Here is a 24,942-nt window from a genome sequence, read left to right on the forward strand (position 1 = left end):
ATTTTAAAGAATGAAGTGACCGAACTATCCACACATGTTGTGCATATGCTTCCATTTAACAGAAATTTGGATGGAATGAATGAAAAATTAACAGCAGGGGGCAAATTGGCCAAAAAAATTAGTTTAAGTCCTTAATTTTCCAATTAAAAAGTTCAGGGGGCAAATCGAAAGTTGGGTGATAGTTCAGGGGGCAAATCGGCAGTTTACTCTAAAAAACAAATTGTTTTATTAAAATAAAGCAAGTGCCAGTGAAGAGACGCAAGTTCAGAGCCTTTCATTGGAGCAGAGATGCAGAGATGCACTCCTGCCTTGCCATAGAAGGCATAACCAGGCCAAGTTCCTTCCTTCCTCTGCCAGGTAGGCCGCCTTCCAAGTTCGTCTTCTACGTCCAGACTCGGTCTTCTTCTTCCCAAATCAATTTCAGACACTTCCACCCTCTCTCTTCTCGCTGGCTCACTCAGATTCCCACTCACCACAACAATCTCCAAGCGTCGGGCCGCCGCCAACTGACGTCAGCTCCCGCCACTATGCTTCCAGAATACCCTGTGGTTGCTGATATTTGCGCCGCCTTCATTGCAGGCGGCGTTGCTCTTTTCTTCCTGCTGTTGTGGGAAGAAACCGCCAAGCGTGGGATCTTCGACCAGGTCAAAATCCCATCTTTAATCGTATAATGTTTATTTTATACGTATTTTAGTACTGTTTCTATTTGGGAACGCTATTTTTGGTCTTAGCCTTGGTGGGTTTTGTTGGGTTTTGATTGATTTGTAGGAAAGTACTGATCTTTTTGCTGACAATTAAGAACTGTAACACAAATGGGTTAAAAGTTGAAATTTTTAACACTTTTGAATTAGTGCACTAATGACTAATCACTTCCAATTTCCAAATGAGGCTGTTTGATATTTGAGTATCAAAGAAGTGTACTTGGTTGTTCCACTAAAGCCGCCATGGATGCGAAGAGTGGACCGAAAGCATGCCTCATGCAGCAAAAGTGAATGTAGTTGGTATAAGCAATAGCTAATGTTGAGAGTGTGAATCCCGCGTCCCGGAATTGTAGTCTTGGATGATAGTTTAACTGATCTTAAGCCTCTTTGCGCATTGCCAATTGGTTTTGGGATGTTCTTCACATTCTAACAGTTAAGACTAAAGAATGACTTCGTAAAAACTTGATCAGTTAGTGTTTAGGGGTTCTGTATGGTAGTTATCCATGCTGAAAATACTTTCAGATTTTCTTATCTATTACCATCTTTTGATAGCATGATTGCAATTAGATTTGTTGTATCGTTTTTATGCTATGGATCATTATACCCCAAACAAGGGAGTGATCAGTTGAGAATGGGATGTACTAGATGGTCTTACAATCCAGGAGTTGTATCAGGCCTTACAGTTTTGTCTAATGCAGTACGTCATTGATCAAATTCTCAGCTTTATTCGGGGCCTCTAAGCATAAATGTGCACATAATACTACATAGCTTGCATTGGTTTCAAATTATTGTGTCAGAACCTGATTATGATACATTGGTCTTGTAAATTTATTACTTTAAGACTTTTGCTTGGCTTTTTGCCTTCTTCAGTTCAGATAGAGGAGAAGGGTATCTGATCCTAGCTTGGGTTCTGCTCCAATATACGTATTTTGATGGGCAAAATCTTTACATTGGATTCAATTTAATCGTTATAACGTTTTATTATAATTCAAAGTGGTCGATCATAACCTTCTCAATTTAACTTGTCTTGGAAGCCTGTCCATTTGAATTCAGTTACTTTTTCTCATGTAGAAACTCAATAGAAAGCTTGTGCACGTAAGCATTGGCCTAGTTTTCATGCTTTGCTGGCCACTGTTCAGGTACTCTCTCGACTAAAAAGGTCATAATACTTTTCTTCATGAATCTGCTCAATAGTAGCTACTATGTACAATTGCAGTTCTGGCCTTCGAGGAGCATTTTTAGCATGTCTTACTCCAGGCCTCAATATCTTCCGAATGCTTCTATTGGGACTCGGAATATGGAAAGATGAAGCCACAGTGAAATCAATGAGCAGATACGGAGACTACAGGTAGTGGTTTTGAACGATCTGTTACTTCAACCATGTCAAGTCTAATATCTCTGCCATGATCCTTTTTAGAGAGTTCCTTGCTAATTTGCTGTGAAGTAACCCAGCTACTTGACCCCATCTTTTTATGAAAAACAAAATAATTTTTATTAACATAATATAAAAAACAGGGACAAATGTAGCGGTAAGTTTCAGTTCCCAACTTACCATATGACCTCTTTTCCCTTCACCAAAACATTCCAAAAGAAATGTCTCATTAGTTTTTCCGATGTGTTTGTAACTTTGCGTAGAACTGTAAAGAGAGAGATGATAATCAACATAATGCCCGAACTCAAATCCAATAAAATTTATAGTCTACCATCCTTTCAATCTCTTCTCTACTTTCTTCACAACTGGATCCCATAATTTAACACAGAGACTACGGATGGAAGACCCAAGTATCTCATGCCGCAATTCCTAAAAAACTTAGCTTGACCAGAGTAAAAATTGCTTCATCTCATTGGCCAACAGAAGGAATAGGTTTTGGTTATTTACTACTTCGTTGGCCACCTAATTTGCGATACCTGCTAGCGGGAACCAAAATTTGTACAAAGCTATGTATGAGCAAAGGCAAAAAACAAATTTTGTTCGATGCCTATTGCCATTGGTTGATTACCTAAACTAACATGATTTTTTAATTAACCTTTACTTTATGCATCAGGGAACTTCTTAAGGGACCACTGTACTATGCCACGACAATAACTTTGGCTTGTCTAATCTATTGGAGAACTTCTCCTATTGCAATTGCTCTTATATGCAATTTGTGCGCTGGAGATGGTACATCTAATTGATTCAGTTTGTCCATTCTGTTCTCTTGGACTTCTTTTTTTTAATAAAACACTAGATCTCACAGCAGAGCTGCTCAGGACTTCTCTCAAATTTCTATCACTTGATTGCTTCAGGTTTAGCTGACATTGTTGGTAGGCGGTTTGGTACTCGGAAAATTCCATACAACAGAAGCAAATCTATAGCCGGTAGTGTTGCAATGGCATCTGCTGGTTTTTTAACATCTATCGGGTAGCTTTTGCTGGTTTACTTTTCTGCTCTTTCAGACCTGGATTGAATATCAGAATCTAGGATGTTTCTTAACAATTGGTAATGCTGTGACAGGTACATGCACTATTTCTCCAGCTTCGGGTTTGTTCAGGAAAGTTGGGGCATGGTTTTGGGTTTCTTGGTTGTGTCTCTTGCCTCGGCACTGGTAGAATCTCTTCCCATAAGCACTGAGCTTGACGACAACCTAACAGTTTCACTTACTTCTGTGTTAGTTGGCAGTTTGGTTTTCTGATACGGGGAACCCTTGTAAATAGCAGCCAAATTAGGAAAATCGATGAAGCCAAGTTCGGGGAACAAGCATCAGTTGCCGTTGGCCAACTTGGTTGGGTGTTGTATTGTATGTGTACTCTAGCATAGTTTATTAGCTTGACTATATGTAACAATACTGCTGTATCAATAAACGATGAAACTGCGATTCTCTTTCGTGAAAATTCTAGACATTGCAAATCACTTAACATTCCTGCATGAATAATAAAACTCTGTTTCTTCTTGCAATCTGAAGCATTCAGCGTGTATCGATGCATTTTCTGTATGTGTTCTATGTAGTCTTAATTTAGCCCAGAAATCAACGGAAAATGTTTGCTGCACAATCTTCCACTCTGGTTTAAGCATTTTTGAGTTCCAGAAAATGCTTAGATCACAGATACATGTAGCAGGAGCATAAAAAACCGAAACAAAGTTCTTCGACATGATGAGAGGCGAAGTTTTGAAAGAAGTTTTCGATATCAATCATTTTACTAACTCAAAGGAGGCAGATGAATTTAGCGAAATAATACCAGAAAACATGAATGAAAATAGAAAGATATTTAGGTGGATGGTTGACAATTCGGACCATATATATACACAGATATATAAGCCTACTTTAGACAAGCTGTAGGGGTTAAAGAGACATTTTACAGTGATACCGATATGGAAGGCTCTCATCAGAACCACATCCCCGATTACATGTTAGCCATACAAAGCCCAGACACCAAATCTCCTACGCAAAGTTCTCTGAGTACAACATGAATGATATCCGCACGCCATTTTTCTCCTTCTGCACATTTTTGTTCATTTCTACACGCTTATTCTGGTTCGATATATTCGATCCAAAGGCTAGAAATAAACAAGCGCGTGCAACAGGAAAAAAAAAGGTGGGTTGAAACCGCAACGTTATCAACTAGGGTTTCTTGCAACTTCACTACTACACCTCCTTAATGGCAATTCTGTTGAGCTTGCACCATGTTCATCTGCCCTCCTTTTCATAAACCATGATGAAAAACAACTACACGGTTTCCGAACGACGTTGGAGTCTTCATTGAGCGAAGATCGCGGATGACGATTCTTCGCTCGCCGGAAACGGGAAAACACGAGAAGGCAGAAAATGAAGGCAGCAAACAGAAGAATCACAACCACCATCATGACCTCTCCATGCAAGGCGTAGTGCCTGTCGAGCAAGGTGCGAATCCCGTCTTGGTCTTGTGGGGAAGAAGCCGTAGGAGCCATGGAAGGTGCCCATGGTCCTGCTTCTGTCACCATCCTCATCTCTGAATTTCTAATCTCTCTTGCTTGCTAAGTTATTGCGACTATACAGCTGTATTGGTGGTTTATTTTTTATGCCTATCAGCAACGAGAGATTTGTCAGTATGACCATTACACGAGATGATACACAACGTATCACTATATAAATTGTGGAATATATGTGTTAAAAAGTTAATAACTTAAAAAATAAAAATTTCCACCACTTACATAAAAACACTTGGTGTACTACATGTGTTCCCATCACAACTAAAAATTTCTCATCAGTAACGAAATGATTTGGAACCGTCACATGGAGAAATTTTTTAGTGAGTCGAGAACACGACTCGGTACATTAAATTTCATAATATAAAGACTTAAATGTTAAAATGATCAAGCGTTTTACTTATCGGTCAATTTGGTGCTTGTGTTTCTAATTTAGCCAAATTGGTCATCGTATTTACCTCAATAAGCCAATCCTAGACAATCTATTAAAATTGAGACCAAAGTGTAATTTCACTGTAAATCCATTAAATGCACGCAAGATCAGATGATCAACGACGACGAGACTTTAAAATATTTTGCAACATATAGTCTTGTGGACATCTATTTGCAGGCTTGCAAATCAGCTACACAATAATTTTTAAGATTACAGTTTTCTTAGAAAGTAAACAAAGATTTTGAAAGATAAGCGAAGACGAAGTTGACTGGGTTATGTCATTACATTTTTGGCCAAATTGAAAACATAGGAATCAAATTGACCGGATGTATGAAGCACATGGACTATTCCTAATACAAATGGTTAGAAATTTCTTTTTTTAAATATTCAACTACTTGTATTATGATCATTGGTGTACCGGATCGTGTTTCAAACACACTAAGAAATCTCTCCATCACGTGGTCATGTTGTGTATGCTGCTTCCTTCGTTGTGTATGCTACTAATTCACATGTAATAAGAAAATGTTTGATAATGTTACGGTCACACAAAAGAATAGTTTCTTCTTCTAAATACAACAATACATTACCCTAAAGGGTAAATTAAGACTCATAACCAATCAACTATAATAACCTTGTGTTGAATTCGCCATATGCAAAAGTTAAACTCTTACTTAGTAAAGAAGAATATTATTAAAAATGTGAGCTGCTTTTTTTGGTTGGAAGTGTGAAGTGTATGACTACTGCATATAAGAACAAAATCGTCGAATGGTAAAAATGTCTCATTAACAGTTTTTGGGGTGTGACAAGTGACAAGTGACAACATTTCAAGAATGTTATGGGCCTGGTGGGCCAGGATTTCTTAATCCAAATCTTGTTTTTTGTGTTGAATTTTATGGGTTAGTGGGTCCATCATTCTCAGCCCAATATTTTTGAAAGCCTTTTAGTTGGCGTTTACTTTGGACTTAATTGGCTAAGAATCTACTTGTCATGTCCTCACTGTGTATTTCAAAATAAGGCAGTGATAGTAGAAATTGATATTTATGAATCTTATGATTGTGGCATGTATCGTGCTATTTACATTTTTATTTTTATTTTTTATTTTTTTTGTTAAATATTTGTAATTGATTTTTTTTTAATTAATTTGATTCGATGATCGAAATTGAGAGGAATGTGTCATAAATAAAAATACGTGTATAGATAGCACTACTCTTGTCGTATATGGCCAACGAGTATCCAATGTAATTATGAATCTTTTGATATATTTACTTTATTATCGTGATATATCTATTGGATATCAATTTGCCAACCTTTTTTTTAGTAGAACGATATCGTTAGTGTTATATAGTTAATTGTTAGGAAGGAGAAGAATCGTGGAGATCAAACTCGCACAAGAGTGAATATTTGCCAGGTTTTGAATGTGCAGGGAAATCGTAATTAGAAAAACCACTTTTTCTATTCCCATGCTTGGTTTTTCTTTGGACGAATTATGTAGTTAAGATTATTGATAGAAGCAATTCACACTCCAATCTAATTTTTCACTTTACCACTTAAAATTTAGATTTTGAAAATTCAAGCTACTCTTGTTTTGACCTACTAGGCCTCCATTAGTTGCCAATGCGACGGATGCAAGCTTACTTTTGTTATTAGGCAATCAATTCACACTCTAGACAATTTTTTGTTTTCTCGACCAATTTTGATGTGACGCAAAGTTCAATGCACAAAATATGTTAAATTAAAAAACATATAAATCAAGTGGTTAAAAGTGATTTTTGGTATTTGAGATTTTATTTTTCATATATTATCGCTTGGAACAAGAAAATTTCAATCCAAAAATTTTAATTAAGTAGACAGTAAAATTTGCGGCAACCCAAATAAAATGGCAGTTGGGGCAATAATTAAAATGGCTTGAGTTTAGGAATTGCTGATGATTTTGGATGACTCTATAGTTTTGAGGTTGTCTTAAACCTTTCTGTCCTTTTGGTAAATATTTTGGCCTTAACTTCTGCTTTGGTTGGCTCAAGCTGTAGGGGTAAAACGCTGACCGACGAACTAGGGTCTAATAAGATGCGATTGACCTGGGGATTGTGATTTGTAAATCTCTTCGTTGGGACGATCTAGTATTGTGAGTAATTAAAAGGTCCTCTTTTCTTTGAAGTGAGATTAGGCATAAGAAACTAATGAGTTGTCAACTTATAAACAACATCCGTTGTCGTCCAGCGGTTAGGATATCTGGCTTTCACCCAGGAGACCCGGGTTCGATTCCCGGCAACGGAACTTTTTGTATTTTCAGATTATTTTTTCCACTTTTGGCCAGATGGCTTGCAACGATAGGTGAAATTTAGTTATTCGGGACCAGATGGCATGTTATGATAGGTTGAAGTGAATAACAGAAGCAAGCGCGTCGCAGTGTATCACCCTCCGTTCTCCTTCCTCAAAATCCCAATTCCATCGATTTGGCATCACTTCCCTCTCTACCTTCAGTCTCGGAGCAGCTTCCGATCACTTCCCTCTCTCCCTTCAAAACAATCAGTAAGTCTCTCTCTCTCTCTCTCTCTCTCTCTCTCTCTCTTAGTTCAATCAATTTAATTCCACGATCTGTATACTTATATATTCTTGATTTAATATCAAATTTGCTTTTCAAAAAACAATTTCTTCTTTTGTTTGGTGATGAAATCTAATAAATTTTCTGTATTTTGGGTAGGTTTATAAACCCATTTAGCTCCTTCATGTCGCTTCCAAATGAAGAAAATGATATGTCCTCTTCTCCCGATGCTCAGGTATTTCCCCTTTTACATTCAAAGCAACATCCTTTTGTTTCTTTTTGCATTTGGGTTTTGCGGTATTGGACCTGGAAGAAGTTGAGGGATTTTGAACTTTTGGTTTGAATCTGTATGAAAAATGGGTTGGAAAATTTTTGTGGGTTTTGAGTTGTTATGTGTTTAAATGCATTGAGATGGAGATGTAGGTTAGGCCGGTTGGTTATGACATTGTGCTTCCCCCTTGCAGCCTAGTTCGCATCCTCGTCCTCGTAAATTAGAGTAGTTTAGAGTAGTGTCTTGTCAATAGAAAAATGAAGATAAAATTAATGCAGTGAGATGCATTTTGTCCATTTGTAGATGATTTCACAGTTATCTGTTCTTGACCTTTTGGAAGAACAAATTACTAGCTCTGTTGATTTCAATGGCTAAGTGGTTATGTACTAGTAAGTTGTAGATATCTTGCTTTGGTTTGGTGATCACATCTTTTCGAGAAAGAGAAAATGCCCAAGATACAAGGGTTGTCTTCTGCCATTTACCAAATTCTTTGTCAAGATGAGCAAATTGATGGAACTAAAGATATGAGTTTGATTATCATAGTGGAAGAAACTGGTGGATTTTACGTTTTCAATAAATGTTTAGGTATGGGATGTTCGAAGGCCAATCCCTCTGGTATTATCATAAATTTCTACTTCAGAGCAGTATAGGGTTTTTCATTTTGTTGGCGAATGTTCTAGTGTAGGCAACGCCTAGAATAAAGATGATTAATGTAACCTCGAAACTTAACATTTGAAAGATTTCGTGTGTGCATGTAGAAATCAGTTGACAATATAATTTCGTAATTTGATGGCTTGTGGTTGCAGCTTTCGTCTCATGTTTTTGGGGACCTCCTCGATTCAATTATTGTTGATGTTGCATCTGAGTGTCATCGAATAGCAAAGTTGGGTCTTGATCGTAATTTTGAAGAAGAGGAAGAAGAACTAAGGCTTTCAGCCCAAGCACGGGTGAGGGTAGCTGATCCTAGTAATAGTGGTGAAGCAAATGGCAAGTATGTGGTTGACATATTTGGGCAGAATCATCCTTCTGTAGCCAGTGAAGTGTTTGTGTGCATGAATTGTGGTCGGTCTATCGTTGCTGGGAGGTTTGCTCCTCATCTGGAGAAGTGTATGGGAAAGGTAATTATCTGTCATCTCTTCATGTAGTAGACATTCCCCCGGTTTTTATTTGTGAAGTCCTTAAATGAGAGACTAATAGATATTGTGATTTGTTGCTCCACCACAGGGTAGAAAGGCTCGCCTCAAAGTGACAAGAAGTAGCACGGCTGCACAGACTCGGAATTCACGGGGAAACCCTGCATCTACATACTCCACATATTCAAATTCCAACAGCACAAACCGATTATCAAATGGAGCATCCGCTGTTGCTGGTGAGGAGTACTCAAATGGTGCATTGGAAGAGCCATGAAACAGTTTAAGAACTGGTGAGCTCCCCAAGTTACTTGGATGCAATGGATCTTGCATATTTGCTTAGGTCGTGATGTTTGTGGAAATGGAAGCCAAATTTCGAATAGCAGTCTGTTGGTTTAGTCCACTTTCCACTGTGATATAATATGACCGGAGGAATTATGTGATGACATTCGTTTTCTAGTACGAAGAAGAGCACCGTGTATATAACATTCTTGATCGTACCTTGAATGATAATTCTGAGTCTCATAAAAGTTGATTTTGTTTCTGAATTCTAATTGTTTGCTGAACTTATATATTACATATATAAGAAAACCCAATCCAAGCTTTGTTAATTACAATGGCTAAAGTCTGTTGTAGTCTTCGTAATGTGATTCAAAACATCAAAATTTGAAACAATTCATGTATGAATTCAAATGTCAGTTGCCAGTAAGTGTTTCAGACTTCCGTTCCATGCTGGCTTCTTGTTGCATTTTCGGCTTCCATTTTTGTTGATGTTGCATCTGAGTGTCACCCAATGTCATATAGGTTGAAAATCAGAGTACATGATGAACAAACTAACAAACGGATGAACAGACGAATATCAAATGAATATAAGTTTATTAACCGAAAATAAAGAATGACGGCTACAAATCACTAAGGATTACATTGTGATTGACTTATTATTTTATAGAGCTACAAATGATCATATATATATATATATATATATAGAAAATAACCTAACTCAAATAGGCAAGGGAACAAAACTCTATATTAATGGGCTAGCTCCAAAAACCAAACATTAAAACAAATCTAAATACTAATATTTTCCAACAATATACCCAATCGAGATATCATTTTGAGAATATTGCTCACATTTCGTAAAATGCTGCTCATCATCTTTCATTCGTTTCGTTGATCTCAGAAAAGATTGTCATAGATATTTATTGTTTGGATTCATTAGGAGCACAACTTTGCTCGGTACTACTGGTTTTGTCGCCCCTGTCATTGGTAAAGGCAACCCCATTGTCAACCTTACTTCCAATGCTCTTTTGATGAAGCTGCAGTGCAAACTCAAGGCCCCTCACAACATCATTCATTGACGGTTGTTCGATTCCTTTATCATGTAAGCAACTTATAGCAATCTCAACGAACTTGTTCAAGCACTCGACTTCAATATTACCCTTCACATTTGGGTCAATGATTTGGTCAAGTGTCCCGTCTCCATGACAACTCTTGGCCCACTCAGCAAGGTTGATTTGCCTAGTTTCCACCGTATGCAGAAGAGCTGGCCTTGCACACAGTATCTCCCACAAAACTACTCCAAATGAGTACACATCAGACTTCTCAGTCAGCTATTGACGTCAGAAGTAATCCGGATCTAGATACCCGAAACTACCTTTCACCACCGTGCTGATGTGCGTTTTGGATGTGTTGTTCGTGCCCATTTTTGACAACCCGAAATTTGAAACCTTGGCGACCATTTTCTCATCCAATAAAATATTTGTGCTCTTAACATCACAGTGAATAATGGAGCCATTGGCGCCACTGTGAAGGTAGTGCAACCCTCGCGTTGCGCCAATACAAATTTGGAGTCGTTGTTCCCAAGGAAGAGGCTTAAGGTTACCAATGTGATAGAGATGGTCACCGAGAGTGCCGCGTACCATGTAATCGTAAACCAAGATCATCTTGCCATTATCTGAGCAGTAACCAATGAGTGAAACCAAGTGGCAGTGGCGGAGTTGGGAAAGCAGCTCGATTTCCGTCTTGAACTCGCGGGCCCCCTGTGATGACTCTGGTCTCAGCTGTTTGATAGCAACAGGAGTGACACCACCGTCAATGCCTCCTTTGTACACATTGCCAAACCCGCCAACCCCAATAACGAAAGTATCGTTGAAGTTTTGGGCGGCGGCTTTAATCTCAGCCAGTGGAAAGTAACGACACATATAAGGCGGTAAAGGTGATCCCGGAGTCTCTGTTGACTTTGTCTTCCCATGGTTGGAGTCGAAGGACTGGACTTTTCCTCGTGATCATTGGAACATATCTTGGAAGAATCCTAGGAGGAGAGATAAAACAAGTATGACAAAAACTTCATCAAAGACGAGGGAGATAGTTCTTGACAATAGCGGTTTTGGGGAAGTACTGGATACGGTGACGGCTAGCTTCATGCTTTCCTGGCAGTGACTGCTAAAACTGCAGATGTAGTAGTGGTCGCCTGCGGAGGTGAGTGTGATGTTTGCTGGGCCAGTTGTGAGATACCATCGTTACTTGGACAACGTTGTGTACACCGGTGGTGAAGTTGAAAACTGGCATGGAGAGTTATTGCAATTCTGTGAGTACAAAAAATAAGGTTATTTAGCTGAAAACTTTACTAATTAACCATATAAAATATAAGGAAAACTAATGAAAAAGGTTTGAAAACTTTGAGTTTTAACGATAAGGACAAAATAAAGAGTAAAATGAATAGTACCAGGTTTGACTTTTTAGTGTAAAAATGTGATTTTTCGTTAAAGTGTACAGTACTGCGGACTTTTCGTTAAAACTCCCTATAATATATGGCCAATTTTTATTTTGAACCTAATCAAGTAGGTATATTCATTTGGGAAAATACTTGTGTCCTTCCTATTAGTGAACCTACTTGTCCATCCATTTCAGATTAACATATCTTCGCCTTACAAACTTGATAATCAGAACTGATTATTCGCTTTATTACTTTTCTCTCGCCATATGCCTACACATGTGTGATAATTAGCTCTTTTTAATTATTATTTTTATAATTTTACTTATTTAAATATTATTGTTTTTTATTAAAGTATATTTTGAAATATAATGAACATAGCCATCCACAGTTTCACTATGTGGTCTCTTTTGTATATCGTTTTTAAATCTTAAAAGGAGGCGGGTAATTTGGGTATTACGAAAGCTTCACCATTTTGGCTTCTCTCCATTTCTCTCTGTCGATGATCAGTCTGTTTTCTGATGCATGATTTTATCTCCTACTCCACCAAATTGTATGGATTATATGTCAATATATGTATACATACGTATATGTATACGTATATATATGTATATGTATATATGTATGTCAAGGATGCATGAATTGGAAAGAGGTTTTTCTCAAAAGTCAACAGTGGAAAAGAGTGATGAAAGACTTGCTGGAGTCTTGGAAGGGTAGCCTTAACCGGAGAAATTCTTAGTTTATCGAGAACACGGTTCGGTACACAAAGTATCATAATATAAGTAATTGAATTTTTTTTTAAATATTGAACTACTTGTATTATGATATTTGATGTATCGAACCGTGTTTTTGACACATTGAAAAATCTGTCATAGCCTTTGACCTGCATCTAGGAATGCTTGCATATATGTGGGACGCTTGGTTTTTTTAACTTTGTGTGCTTCCCAGTGAACGGGAGACAGAGTGCTTTTAAAAATTAGTTATGAATCTCATTTTTTTAACGTTATTTAACACAAAAAATTGACACACTTAATGATATATTTTTTAATGTAAATGAGTCATACTCGGACATGGGATACTCACTTATTAGAAAGTGTACGAGCAAATATATTAGTTGTCTATGTCTAAATAACATCATTCGTTTATTTAAATAAGCATATAAAATTCTTTAAGAACCTTATAATACTGAATTAGTTTTTTGGAAAAGTGCTATTCACTTTGCATGTTTTGGTCCAACGTAAATTGATTACCAACTAATTGAAAAGTCCACAATTTTGATACTTTTTTAAAATTCTAGCATTTTACCGCTTTCTTAGTTATATAAAAAGAATGGAAGCTATTAGGAATTAGAGTGCATATACATAATTGCTCCGCTCACTTCCCTTCGAAACAATCAGTCTCAGAGCAGCTTCCGATCACTTCCCTCTCTCCCTTCGAAACAATCAGTAAGTCTCTCTCTCTCTCTCTCTCTCTCTCTCTCTCTCTCTCTCTCTCTCTCTCTCTCTCTCTTAGTTTAATCAATTCAATTCCACGATCTATATACATATAAATTCTGAATTGATATTGATTTAATATCAAATTTGCTTTTCAAAAAACAATTTCTTCTTTTGTTTGGCGATGAATTCTAATAAATTTTCTGTATTTTGGGTAGGTTTATAAACCCATTTAGCTCCTTCATGTCGCTTCCAAATGAAGAAAATGATATGTCCTCTTCTCCCGATGCTCAGGTATTTCCCCTTTTACATTCAAAGCAACACCCTTTTGTTTCTTTTCGCATTTGGGATTTGCGGTATTGGACCCGGAAGAAGTTGAGGGATTTTGAACTTTTGGTTTGAATCTGTATGAAAAATGGGTTGGAAAATTTTTGTGGGTTTTGAGTTGTTATGTGTTTAAATGCATTGAGATGAAGATGTGGGTTAGGCTAGTTGGTTATTGTTAAAATATGGAACGACTAGGGTTTGTAGAATGCTAGGGCTGTGTTGTTGATCTTGGAGAATCCCAAATATTTTCTTATTCATATAATCTGTACAGATATACAAGATTTATACAAAGCAAAATCATCTATTCTAGGAAGTCAACTCTAAGAGATCAATACATGATTTACATCCCTACAATCAAGGAACTAAATATCCTGAATGATATTGCCATCTAATACTCCCCCTCAAGGTGGAGTGTGAATGTCAAGAACACCCATCTTGCCAAGAAGAGATTGAAACGCAGCTTGCCCTAATGGTTTGGTGAAAATGTCGGCTAGTTGCTGTCCAGTAGGGATGTAGGCAGTCGTAATAATCCCAGATTGAATCCGTTCACGAACAACATGACAATCGATTTCTATATGCTTGGTACGCTCATGAAAAACCGGGTTAGCTGCTATATGGAGGGCAGCTTGGTTATCACAGTATAATTTGGCCGGTCCATGGTGATCAACACGTAAGTCAGCTAACAAAACCTTCATCCATGTAAGTTCACATGTGGCTGAGGCCATGGCCCGATACTCGGCTTCGGCCGAGGATCTTGAGACAGTAGACTGTTTCTTGGTCTTCCACGACACTGGTGCACCTCCAAGGAATATGCAATAACCCGTAACGGATCTTCGTGTGATTGGACATCGAGCCTAGCTAGCGTCACAATAACCCCTCAATATTAAATTTCCCTTGGAAGGAAAAATGAGACCTTGTCCAGGCGCCCCCTTCAAATAACGAAGAAGACGGTGAACCGCGTCGAGATGAGGCTTTCTCGGTTGTTGCATAAACTGACTGAGGATATGAACTGAATACGAAATCTCTGGTCTAGTGATTGTGAGATAAATGAGTTTCCCAACAAGTCTTCTATACTGCGAAGCATTGCGGAGAAGCTGTCCTTCCGTTGAGGATAGTTTCAAGTGTTCTTCCATGGGAAATTTTGCAGGTTTTGCACCCAGTAAGCCAGCCTCATCAAGTATGTCAAGTGTGTATTTTCGTTGGGAGATTGAAATCCCTTGAGAGGACCGAGCTACCTCCACGCCAAGGAAATATTTTAAGTGTCCAAGGTCCTTGATTCGAAAATGGGTGTGAAGGAAATGCTTAAGATCGTGGATGGCCACCTCATCGTTACCTGTGATGATCATGTCATCAACATAAATGAGTACAACAGTAAATGAGTGTCCACGCACCTTAGTAAATAGAGAGTAATCTGCCTTGGACTGTTGGTAACCGGCTTGGTGGATGGCTGTGGAAAATTTGTGGAACCAGGTACGTGAAGCTTGCTTGAGTCCGTATAGGGATTTGTTGAGTCGACAAACATTGTTCTCCCCCTGTCGACAAAGACCAGGAGGTAGGTGCATATAGACTTCTTCACATAGGTCACCATGAAGAAAGGCATTTTGGACGTCCAGTTGATGAACGGACCAATTGCGTACGGAGGCAACGGCGAGGAAGCAGCGCACTGTGATTAATTTGGCAACGGGAGCGAAGGTTTCTTTGTAATCGATACCTTCTTGTTGTGTAAAACCTTTGGCAACGAGCCGAGCTTTGTAGCGTTCAATAGTACCATCAGAGTGGTACTTGATCTTATAGACCCATTTGCAACCGATGGCGCGATGACCAGGAGGAAGGGGAGTGAGGGTCCATGTGTTTTGTTGATCAAGAGCAAGAAGTTCAGCGTCCATTGCAGCCCTCCAGTGAGGATCACTATGAGCCTGCTCAAAGGATGTGGGCTCGACTGTAGTGGTAATAGCACAAGCAAATGAGCGATGCGAATGAGAGAGGTGAGCATAAGAAACATAGTGAGATAAAGGATAGCGAGTACCTGACATGGAGGAGGATGAGGCGCTGGGGTGTTGGACATGATATAAATGGTACCCTTGAAGCCTTACGGAAGGCTTGGAGACGCGTCGAGAATGGCGAAGGGCAGGTGGCGGAGGAGTTGTGAGTGTGTCGGTTGGAGGTGTGTCGGTGGGAGGTGTTGGAGGTGTGTCGGTGGGTGTGGCGGTGGGGTGAGAGGTATCTGTGGAGAGGGGCATGGGTGTGGGTGATGTATGGGATAAAGGGACAGATGGTTGGGTTGGGGAAAGGGGTGTATGGGTGTCTTGAGTAAAAGAGGTGTCAGGTTGGTGTGGTAGAGGTAAGACTAAGGTATCCGGTTGATGATCAGGTTGGTGAGTAATATAGGGAAAGATGGTTTCATGGAAAACAACATCACGGGAGGTAGTGAATTTATGAGTGGCGAGATCATAAACACGGTAACCTTTTTGGCCTAAAGGATAACCAACAAAGATGCATCGCTTGGCACGTTGATCAAATTTGTGAGTGGGGTGGAGATTTGTGGCATAACATAAACAACCAAAGACTCGTAGGTGGGAAAAATCTGGAAGATGGTGATGTAAAAGTTCATACGGTGTTTTGTGAGAGAGGAGTGGTGTGGGTAAACGGTTAATTAAGTAACAGGCAGTTTGTACTTTCCCCCCAAAAAATCAATGGTAAATTTGCTTGGAAGCGGAGTGCTCGACCGACATTCAAGAGATGACGGTGTTTCCGCTCAACAATCCCATTTTGTTGGGGTGTTGACGGACAAGAAGACTGAAAAATAATGCCTTTGCTAGAAAGAAAAGAACGCAATGAAGTGAATTCACCTCCATTGTCAGCCCATATCGTTTTGATCATAAAATTAAATTGTGTGTGCACCCAAGCAATGAACGAACGTAACAACCCTTGTGTCTCAGATTTAAAACGCATAAGATGGATCCAAGTGTAACGAGAATAATCATCAACAATGGTTAAAAAATAGCGAGCCCCCGAATGGGAATTGACTCGATGAGGTCCCCAAGTGTCACAATGTATCAAATCAAAATGTGCAGTAGAAGAAATAAAACTTGACGGAAAAGATAAACGGGTTTGTTTTGCAAGGGGACAAACATCACATGAATGACTAGAATCAACCATGATCGTAGGAACTTGCTTGTTCAAAACTTGAAGAGGACCGATGGAGGGATGACCTAACCGTTGGTGCCAAAGGTTGGAATGACGACTAACATTGTGGATGAGGCCAGGGTTTTGCTTTGGCGCCAAGTAATAGAGTCCATTATATCGCCTGCCCAGGCCAATCGTCCTCCTCGTATCCATGTCCTATATCACACAAAAATCTGGAAAGAAAATCACTATGCATCTGAGTGCCTCAGTAAGCTTGCTAACAGATAATAAATAAACCCGAAAATTGGGTACATGTAGCACATCATCAAGTTTAATATGAGGGTTAACTCGTATGGAACCAATGGATTCAATGGTCGCTTGTCCTTCATTGGGCATCTGAACGGACTCGAACATGGACAAGGATTTCTTGTCGAGCAAGTGTGATGAGGGGGATATGTGATCCGTGGCCCCGCTATCGATAATCCAATATAATGTTTTCTGTGAAGAAAATGCTGACATATTTGAGGAGGGTGTGATTATACCTGTAGCATTTGCATAGTGTTGTGTATTACCATCGAGATTGGTCTTCTTAAGCATTGCCATTATTTGATTGTATTCCTCTGTGGTAAATTTTGGACCATCACTAGTGGTTGCCTTGTGTCGTGGTTCAACACATTTGATGGCTTCAGCTTCCCCCTTAACTTGGTTGGCAGCAGGCTTTCTCTTGTTGGGAGGTTTCACGGATTTCCCATGGTATTTGTGGCCAGGTGGAAAACCATTCAAGTAAAAACACTTGTCCACAGTGTGATATTTCTGATCACAATACGTACACTGAAAGGGTGTGTTTCCCTTGGATGTCTGAAAAGCTTGCACCGCAGGTTCCCTATTATTGGTTACGTGCATGGCATGTAGATTAACATTATTACGATTGAGAGATACCTCCACTTGTTTCTCTTGTTGAAGAACGAGAGAGTATGTCTTTCGAGTGTCGGGAAGTGGCTGCATCAGTAGTATTTGTCCACGTACTGCGGCATAGGACTCGTTTAATCCCATGAGGAACTGCATCACTCTTTCTTTCTCGTCTCGGTCGCTGACCGTCTTCAATCCTCCACAGGTGCAGGTCGGGGGTTCATGATAGGACGCCAATTCATCCCATAGTGCCTTCAACTTGGTATAGTAGGCCGAGATAGATTGTTGTTCTTGCCTGTGTTCAACAATGTCTCGTTTAATCTGATAGATGCGTGTATCGTTTCCTTGTGAGAAGCGGTCTCGCAAGTCCGCCCATACATCTGCTGCTGAGGTGTAATACGAAACGCTACTCGCGATATCGTCGTGTACAGAGTTTAAGATCCAAGCAAGGACCATGTCATTGCATCTTTGCCATGATGCAAACTGTTTATCAGTTTCTGGTGGTGGATCGATGGTGCCATCAACCAATCCAAGTTTGTTCTTCGCGCTCAAGCTGATTCGCATTGCACGACTCCAGGTGTTGTAGTTGTCTCCTTGAAGTGTTTTGGAAACTAAGATGTTCCCAGGTTGATCAGAGGGGTGTAAAGAAAAGAGGTTTGAGATATCAATGGACATCTCTGTTGGTTTTTGGTTTGCTGTCGGTTCTCCCATGGTGTTTAGTTGATGTTGCGGAAGCGGCTGGGTATTCAGAGTCACCAGAAACAGTGCTCTGATACCATGTTAAAATATGGAACGGCTAGGGTTTGTAGAATGCTAGGGCTGTGTTGTTGATCTTGGAGAATCCCGAATATTTTCTTATTCATATAATCTGTACAGATATACAAGATTTATACAAAGCAAAATCATCTATTCTAGGAAGTCAACTCTAAGAGATCAATACATGATTTACATCCCTACAATCAAGGAACTAAATATCCTGAATGATATTGCCATCTAATAGTTATGATATTGTGCCTCCCCTTTGCAGCCTAGTTAATATCATTGTCCTCGTAAATTGGAGTGGTTTAGAGTATTGTCTTGTCAAGAGAAAAATGAAGATAAAAATAATGCAATGAGATGCATTTTGTCCATTTGTAGATGATTTCACAGTTATCTGTTCTTGACCTTTTGGAAGAACAAATTACTAGCTCTATTGATTTTAATGGCTAAGTGGTTATGTACTAATAAGTTGTAGATATCTTGCTTTGGTTTGATGATCACATGTTTTCGAGAAGGAGAAAATGCCCATGATACAAGGGTTGTCTTCTGCCGTTTACCAAATTCTTTGTCAAGATGGATGAGCAAATTGATGGAACAAAAGATATGAGTTTCATTATCATAGTGGAAGAAACTGGTGGATTTTACGTTTTCAATAAATGTTTATGTAGTTCGAAGGCCAATCCCTCTGGTATTATCATAAACTTCTACTTCAGAGCAGTATAGGTTTTTTCCTTTTGTTGGCGAATTTTCTAGTGTAGGCAACGTAGAATAAAGATGATTAATGTAACCTCAAAACTTAACATTTGAACGATTTCGTGTGTGCATGTAGAAATCGGTCGACAATATAATTTCGTAATTTCATGGCTTGTGGTTGCAGCTTTCGTCTCATGTTTTTGGGGACCTCCTCTATTCAATTATTGTTGATGTTGCATCTGAGTGTCATCGATTAACAAAGTTGGGTCTTGATCGTAATTTTGAAGAAGAGGAAGAAGAACCAAGGCTTTCAGCCCAAGCACAGGTGAGGGTAGCTGATCCTAGTAATAGTGGTGAAGCAAATGGCAAGTACGTGGTTGACATATTTGGGCAGATCATCCTTTTGTAGCCAGTGAAGTGTTTGAGTGCATGAATTGTGATCGGTCTATCGTTGCTGGGAGGTTTGCTCCTCATCTGGAGAAGTGTATGGGAAATGTAATTATCTGTCATCTCTTCATGTAGTAGACATTCCCCCGGTTTTTATTTGTGAAGTTCTTAAACGAGAGACTAATAGATATTGTGATCTGTTGCTCCACCACAGGGTAGAAAGGCTCGCCTCAAGGTGACAAGAAGTAGCACGGCTGCACAGACTCAGAATTCACGGGGAAACCCTGCATCTACATACTCAACATATTTAAATTCCAACAGCACAAACCGGTTATCAAATGGAACATCCGCTGTTGCTGGGGAGGAGTACTCAAATGGTGCATTGGACGAGCCATGAAACAGTTTAAGCACTGGTGAGCTCCCCAAGTTACTCGGATGCAATGGATCTTGCATACTTGCTTAGGTTGTGATGTTTGTGGAAATTGAAGCCAAATTTTTAATAGTAGTCTGTCGGTTTAGTCGACTTTCCACTGTGATATAATATGACCGGAGGAATTATGTGATGACATTCATGTTCCGGTACGAAGAATTAGCGCCTTCTATATGACATTCTTGACCATATCTTGAATGATAATTCTGAATCTCATAAAAGTTGTTTTGTTTCCAAATTCTAATTGTTTGCTGAACTTATATTACATGGGTTTTTAAGCCAAAATGGTCCTAGAGATTTGCATAACTAATCACTTTGGTCCTTGAGATTTGAAATCAATAAAAATGGTCCTTAGTTTGTCCATAATCCATCATTTTGGTCATTCCTTGAAAAAGGAAGGACCAAATGACAAAAATACTCTCAACTTAATAAACAATAGTCCAAAATGATTTGACAAAGATTGAGGGTGTTTTTGTCATTTTATCTTTATTTAATAGGAAAACTAATGAAAAATGCTTGAAAAATTTGAGTTTTAAGGATAAGGACAAAATAAAGGGTAAAGTGAATAGTACAAGGATTGACTTTTTAGTGTAAAAATATGATTTTTTTGTTAAAGTGAACGGTACTGGGAGCTTTTCGTTAAAGTTCTCTTATTTAATGGAGATTTTTCAAGAAATGACCAGAATGATTGATGGTTGACAAATTCAGAATCCACTTCTGTTGATTTCAATCTCAGGGATCAGGGACCATTTTAACTAAAAAGTCTATTACATATATACGAAAACCCAATCCAAGCTTTGTTAATTAAGATGTATAAAGTCTGTTGTAGTCTTCATAATGTGATTCAAAACATCAAAATTTGAAACATTTCATGTGTGAATTCAAAAGTCAGTTGACAATAATGTTTCATACTTCCGTTCTTTGCTGGTTGCTTGTTGCATCTTTCGGCTTCCATTGTTGTTGATGTTGCATCTGAGTGTCACGCAATGTCATATAGGTCTGATGTTGCATATGAGTATCACCCAATGTCATATAGGTTGAAAATCAGAGTATGTGACGAACAAACTAACCATATGAACAAACCGAGGAACAAACGATTATCAAATGAATATAATTTTATTAACCGAAAATAAAGAATGACGCCTACAAATCATAGAGGATTACATTGTGATTCACTTATTATTCTATAGAGCTACAAAGTATCATATATATATATATATATATATATATAACCTAACCCTAATAGGCAAGGAAATGAAACTCTGTTATTAGGGGCAAGCCCCAAAAAAGCAAACATTAAAACAAACCTAAATACTAATAGTTTCCAACAATATACACGTATACATAAATCCTATCGAGATATCATTTTCAGAATATTGCTCACATTTTGTAAAATTGTGCTCATCATCGTCCATTCGATTCATTGATCTCAGAGAAGATTGTCACAGATATATGTTGTATGGATTCATTGGTAGCACAACTTTGCTTGGTACTACTGGTATTGTCACCCTTACTTCCAATGCTCGTTTGATGAAGCTGCAGTGCAAACTCAAGGCCCTTCACAACATCATTCATCGACGGTCGTTCGATTCCTTTATCATGTAAGCAACTTATAGCAATCTCAACGAACTTGTTCAAGCACTCGACTTCAATCTGACCCTTCACATTTGGGTCAATGATTTGGTCAAGTGTCTCGTCTCCATGACAACTCTTGGCCCACTCAGCGAGGCTGATTTGCCTACTCTCTACCGTATGCAGTAGAGCTGGCCTCGCACACAATACCTCCCACAAAACCACTCCAAATGAGTACACATCAGACTTCTCAGTCAGCTGTTGACGTCGAAAGTATTCTGGGTCTAGATACCCGAAACTACCTTTCACCACTGTGCTGATGTGTGTTTTGGACGTGTTGATCGTGCCCATTTTTGACAACCCAAAATCTGAAACCTTGGCGACCATTTTCTCATCCAATAAAATATTTGTGCTCTTAACATCACGGTGAATAATGGAGCCATTGGCACCACTGTGAAGATAGTGCAATCCTCGCGCTGCGCCAATACAAATTTGGAGTCGTTGTTCCCAAGGAAGAGGTTTAAGGTTACCAGTGCGATAGAGATGGTCACCTAGAGTGCCGCGTGCCATGTAATCGTAAACCAAGATCATCTCGCCATTATCGGAGCAATAACCAATGAGTGAAACCAAATGGCGGTGGCGGAGTTGGGAAAGTAGCTCGATTTCCGTCTTGAACTCACGGGCCCCTTGTGATGATTCCCGTTTCAACCGTTTGATAGCAACTGGAGTGACACCACCGTCAATGCACCCTTTGTACACATTGCCAAACCCGCCAACACCAATAACAAAAGTATCGTTAAAGTTTTGGGTGGCGGCTTTAATCTCAGCCAGTGGAAAGTAACGACATAGATAAGTCGGTAAAGGTGATCCCAGGGTCTCTGTTGACTTTGTCTTCCCATGGTTGGAGCCAAAGGACTCGACTTTTCCTCGTGGCAGGAAAATCTCTAGGAGGGGAGGCAAAACAAGCTCTAGGATGGGAGAAAGAACAAGTATGCCAAAAACTACACCAAAGACGAGGAACACTGTTCCTGATAGCGGCGATTCTCGGGAAGCATTGGATACGGTGACGGCTAGCTTCATGCCTGCCTGGCAGTGACTGCTAAAACTGCAAATGTAGTAGTGGTCGCCTGCGGAGGTGAGTGTGATGTTTGCTGGGCCTGTTGTGAGGGATGAGCCAATTCGTTCTTCTTCGTTGCATGAGTGGAATGATGCCTTCGTTACTTGGACAACGTTGTGTACACCGGTGATGAAGTTGAAAACTGGCATGGAGAGTTATTGAAATTTTGTGAGTACAAAAAAAATTAGGTTATTTAGCTTTAAACTTTACTAATATAATATGGCCAATTTTTACTTTTAACTTAATTAACGAGGTATATTCATTCGGGAAAATACTTGTCTCCTTCCTATTGGGAAATAATAAATATATTTTTATCGTACAAACATCATAGTTGAATTGATTATTGCCTTTATTAATTGTCTCTACACACACGCTTGCCAATGTGACAATTAGTTTTTTTTATTGTTTTATTTTATTTTTTTTTACTTATTTAGATATTATTATTTTTAAATATTTTTTAAATAAATATGTAGATAATCTAAAGAGCATCTTGCAAAAAGTTTGGGTATTATGAAGTTTAAAGGGTACTTTTACAATTTTTGTAATTTTTCTGTTTTATTTTCCTTTGCATCTAAAGTTTGTTAAGAATATTTAAACAACTTTTAGGGTTGTAAGTTATTCAGTTTATCATTTTTTTAGTCAGAAAATCGAGAGTTCCTCTCAAACTTCTAGAGTTCCATTATTCTTTCAAGAGAGACCGTTTGTAATTCCTTCTATCTACAACTTACGTTGTTCCATTACATATATAGTGAAAATTTGGGTAATGTTAGGAGACTAAATTTGTAGACTAAATTTTAGAAACTAAAGGACATAAAAGTTGATGATTGATTTACTATTTAAGCATTGATAAACGTGCTCATTTTTATTGGTAATACATCATATAGTTTGTAAATTTTGTCTCAAATTTAATTTCTCTAGCATAATCCAGATTTTTTTTTCGCTTCTATCTACAACTTTAGGGTTTGAAACTATTAAAATAATTTAGGAGAGAGAAAGATGTTTGTTTCAAACCCAGGACGAATAAGTAGAAACCCAACACTTTATCATTAGGATATTGACCACAAGCGTCTACAAGGATTATAATGAGTAAATAGAGCAACGTGTTTATAGCATATAATGAGAAAAATCACAATATGATATATATGTTGTTCATGAATTCTAAATTATAATACGAGTGAAATAGCATGAGTGCAAAACCTTACCGAGTGTATCACCAACCGTGAAGTTGTTGTTAGTAGCAGCCCAATTTACATATTCTTGTGGCCCAGATACTGGAATAGTCCAACCCATGTTATCTCCCACAACATGCACTTTCTGTGTTGCCACACTTTGCACAAACATTGCCACAAATACACCAAAAATAACAACCATATTGCTCTCCATTTCTCTCTGTCGATGAACAGTCTGTTTTATGATGCATGACTTTATCTCCAACTTTACCAAATTGTATTGTTTATACGTACGTCAATATATGGCAAGGATGCATGAATTGGAACGCGGTTTTCATCAAAAGTCAAGAGTGGAAAAGAGTGATGAAAGACTGGATGGAGTCTTGGACACGGTAGCCTTGACCTGCATCTGGAAAGCTTTGCTTATATGTGGGAGTCGTGGGACGCTTAGTCCTCTTAACTTTGTTGAAGAAATTTTTCAATGTGTCTAGAATACCGGGTGGCACACCACATGTTATTATACAAGGAAAGGAACACTAGAAAAATAAAACGTTAATTTACTTATATAATGATATATGGTGTACTATCTCGTATTATGGACACACTGAATAATTTCTCAACTTTGTGTGCTTGCAAATTACATTCCCATGCCAATGGACGGGAGCCAAAGTGGAAAGTTTTTAACCTTCTAAAGTTAATTCTGAATCTCGTTTTTTAATAACGTTATTTAACACAAAAAACTGACATACTTGATAATATATTTTTAATGTAGATGAGTCCCACTTGTATATGTGGTATTCACCTATATATATTAGAAAGTATAAGAGCAAATAAGTCAATTTTCTATGTCTAAATAACATTAAGAAGATGAGGAGTTTGACTATGCTAGTCACTTTTCATGTTTTAGTCCAACGTATATTGATTACCAACTAATTGAAATTTGAAAATTCTATGATTTTGACACTTTTGAAAATTCTACGATTTTAAGGCCCTCAGTCACACATATACAATATAAAATAAATTCATACGAGATTCAAAAAATATTTTGTAATGCACCACAAACTCGTAATCACTTGAACGTATCTCATACCATTAGATGATTTACCAAAGTACTAAGGAGAATTTTTCAATATTTATATATATTATATGTTATATAATAAATATGCACTTATTTAAATGATATATAACAAATGAAGGCTTTATTAACCATGTAAATGCCAAGTGGCACAATCTTAGTTATAGCATGTGCTTTGATTCTAGACCATTAGATTCTAGCTAGATTGGATG

At 38.4% G+C, this 24,942-nt stretch overlaps 3 protein-coding genes, 1 non-coding gene and 2 pseudogenes across 4 annotated transcripts; 4 read left to right on the plus strand and 2 right to left on the minus strand.

Moving 5' to 3' along the window:
- The first annotated feature begins 231 nt into the window (after nt 1-231).
- Nucleotides 232-3,572, plus strand: LOC126615528 (probable phytol kinase 3, chloroplastic). The gene is made up of 6 exons (XM_050283351.1): nt 232-644; nt 1,773-1,840; nt 1,918-2,049; nt 2,747-2,862; nt 2,988-3,102; nt 3,196-3,572. The coding sequence occupies exons 1-6, from the start codon at nt 297-299 to the stop codon at nt 3,371-3,373; spliced, it is 957 nt and encodes a 318-aa protein (XP_050139308.1). The 5' UTR covers nt 232-296; the 3' UTR covers nt 3,374-3,572.
- Nucleotides 3,573-7,279: 3,707 nt separating this feature from the next.
- TRNAE-UUC (transfer RNA glutamic acid (anticodon UUC)) lies at nt 7,280-7,351 on the plus strand. The gene has a single exon. It is a non-coding gene; the product is annotated as a tRNA-Glu (tRNA).
- Nucleotides 7,352-7,443: 92 nt separating this feature from the next.
- LOC126615533 (SAGA-associated factor 11-like) lies at nt 7,444-9,568 on the plus strand. The gene is made up of 4 exons (XM_050283358.1): nt 7,444-7,606; nt 7,779-7,854; nt 8,697-9,008; nt 9,115-9,568. The coding sequence occupies exons 2-4, from the start codon at nt 7,804-7,806 to the stop codon at nt 9,295-9,297; spliced, it is 546 nt and encodes a 181-aa protein (XP_050139315.1). The 5' UTR covers nt 7,444-7,606; nt 7,779-7,803; the 3' UTR covers nt 9,298-9,568.
- A 603-nt stretch (nt 9,569-10,171) lies between these two features.
- LOC126615476 (receptor-like protein kinase FERONIA) lies at nt 10,172-11,527 on the minus strand (annotated as a pseudogene).
- Nucleotides 11,528-13,118: 1,591 nt separating this feature from the next.
- Nucleotides 13,119-20,035, plus strand: LOC126615534 (SAGA-associated factor 11-like; annotated as a pseudogene).
- An 859-nt stretch (nt 20,036-20,894) lies between these two features.
- LOC126615524 (receptor-like protein kinase FERONIA) lies at nt 20,895-24,103 on the minus strand. Its single transcript, XM_050283346.1, has 2 exons — nt 23,689-24,103; nt 20,895-22,628 (listed from the first exon to the last, which is right to left on the minus strand). The coding sequence occupies exons 1-2, from the start codon at nt 23,867-23,869 to the stop codon at nt 21,202-21,204; spliced, it is 1,608 nt and encodes a 535-aa protein (XP_050139303.1). The 5' UTR covers nt 23,870-24,103; the 3' UTR covers nt 20,895-21,201.
- Between the last annotated feature and the right edge of the window lie 839 nt (nt 24,104-24,942).

The sequence above is a fragment of the Malus sylvestris genome, chromosome 3, assembly GCF_916048215.2.
Source record: "Malus sylvestris chromosome 3, drMalSylv7.2, whole genome shotgun sequence".
In the NCBI taxonomy this organism is placed as follows: Eukaryota; Viridiplantae; Streptophyta; class Magnoliopsida; order Rosales; family Rosaceae; genus Malus; species Malus sylvestris.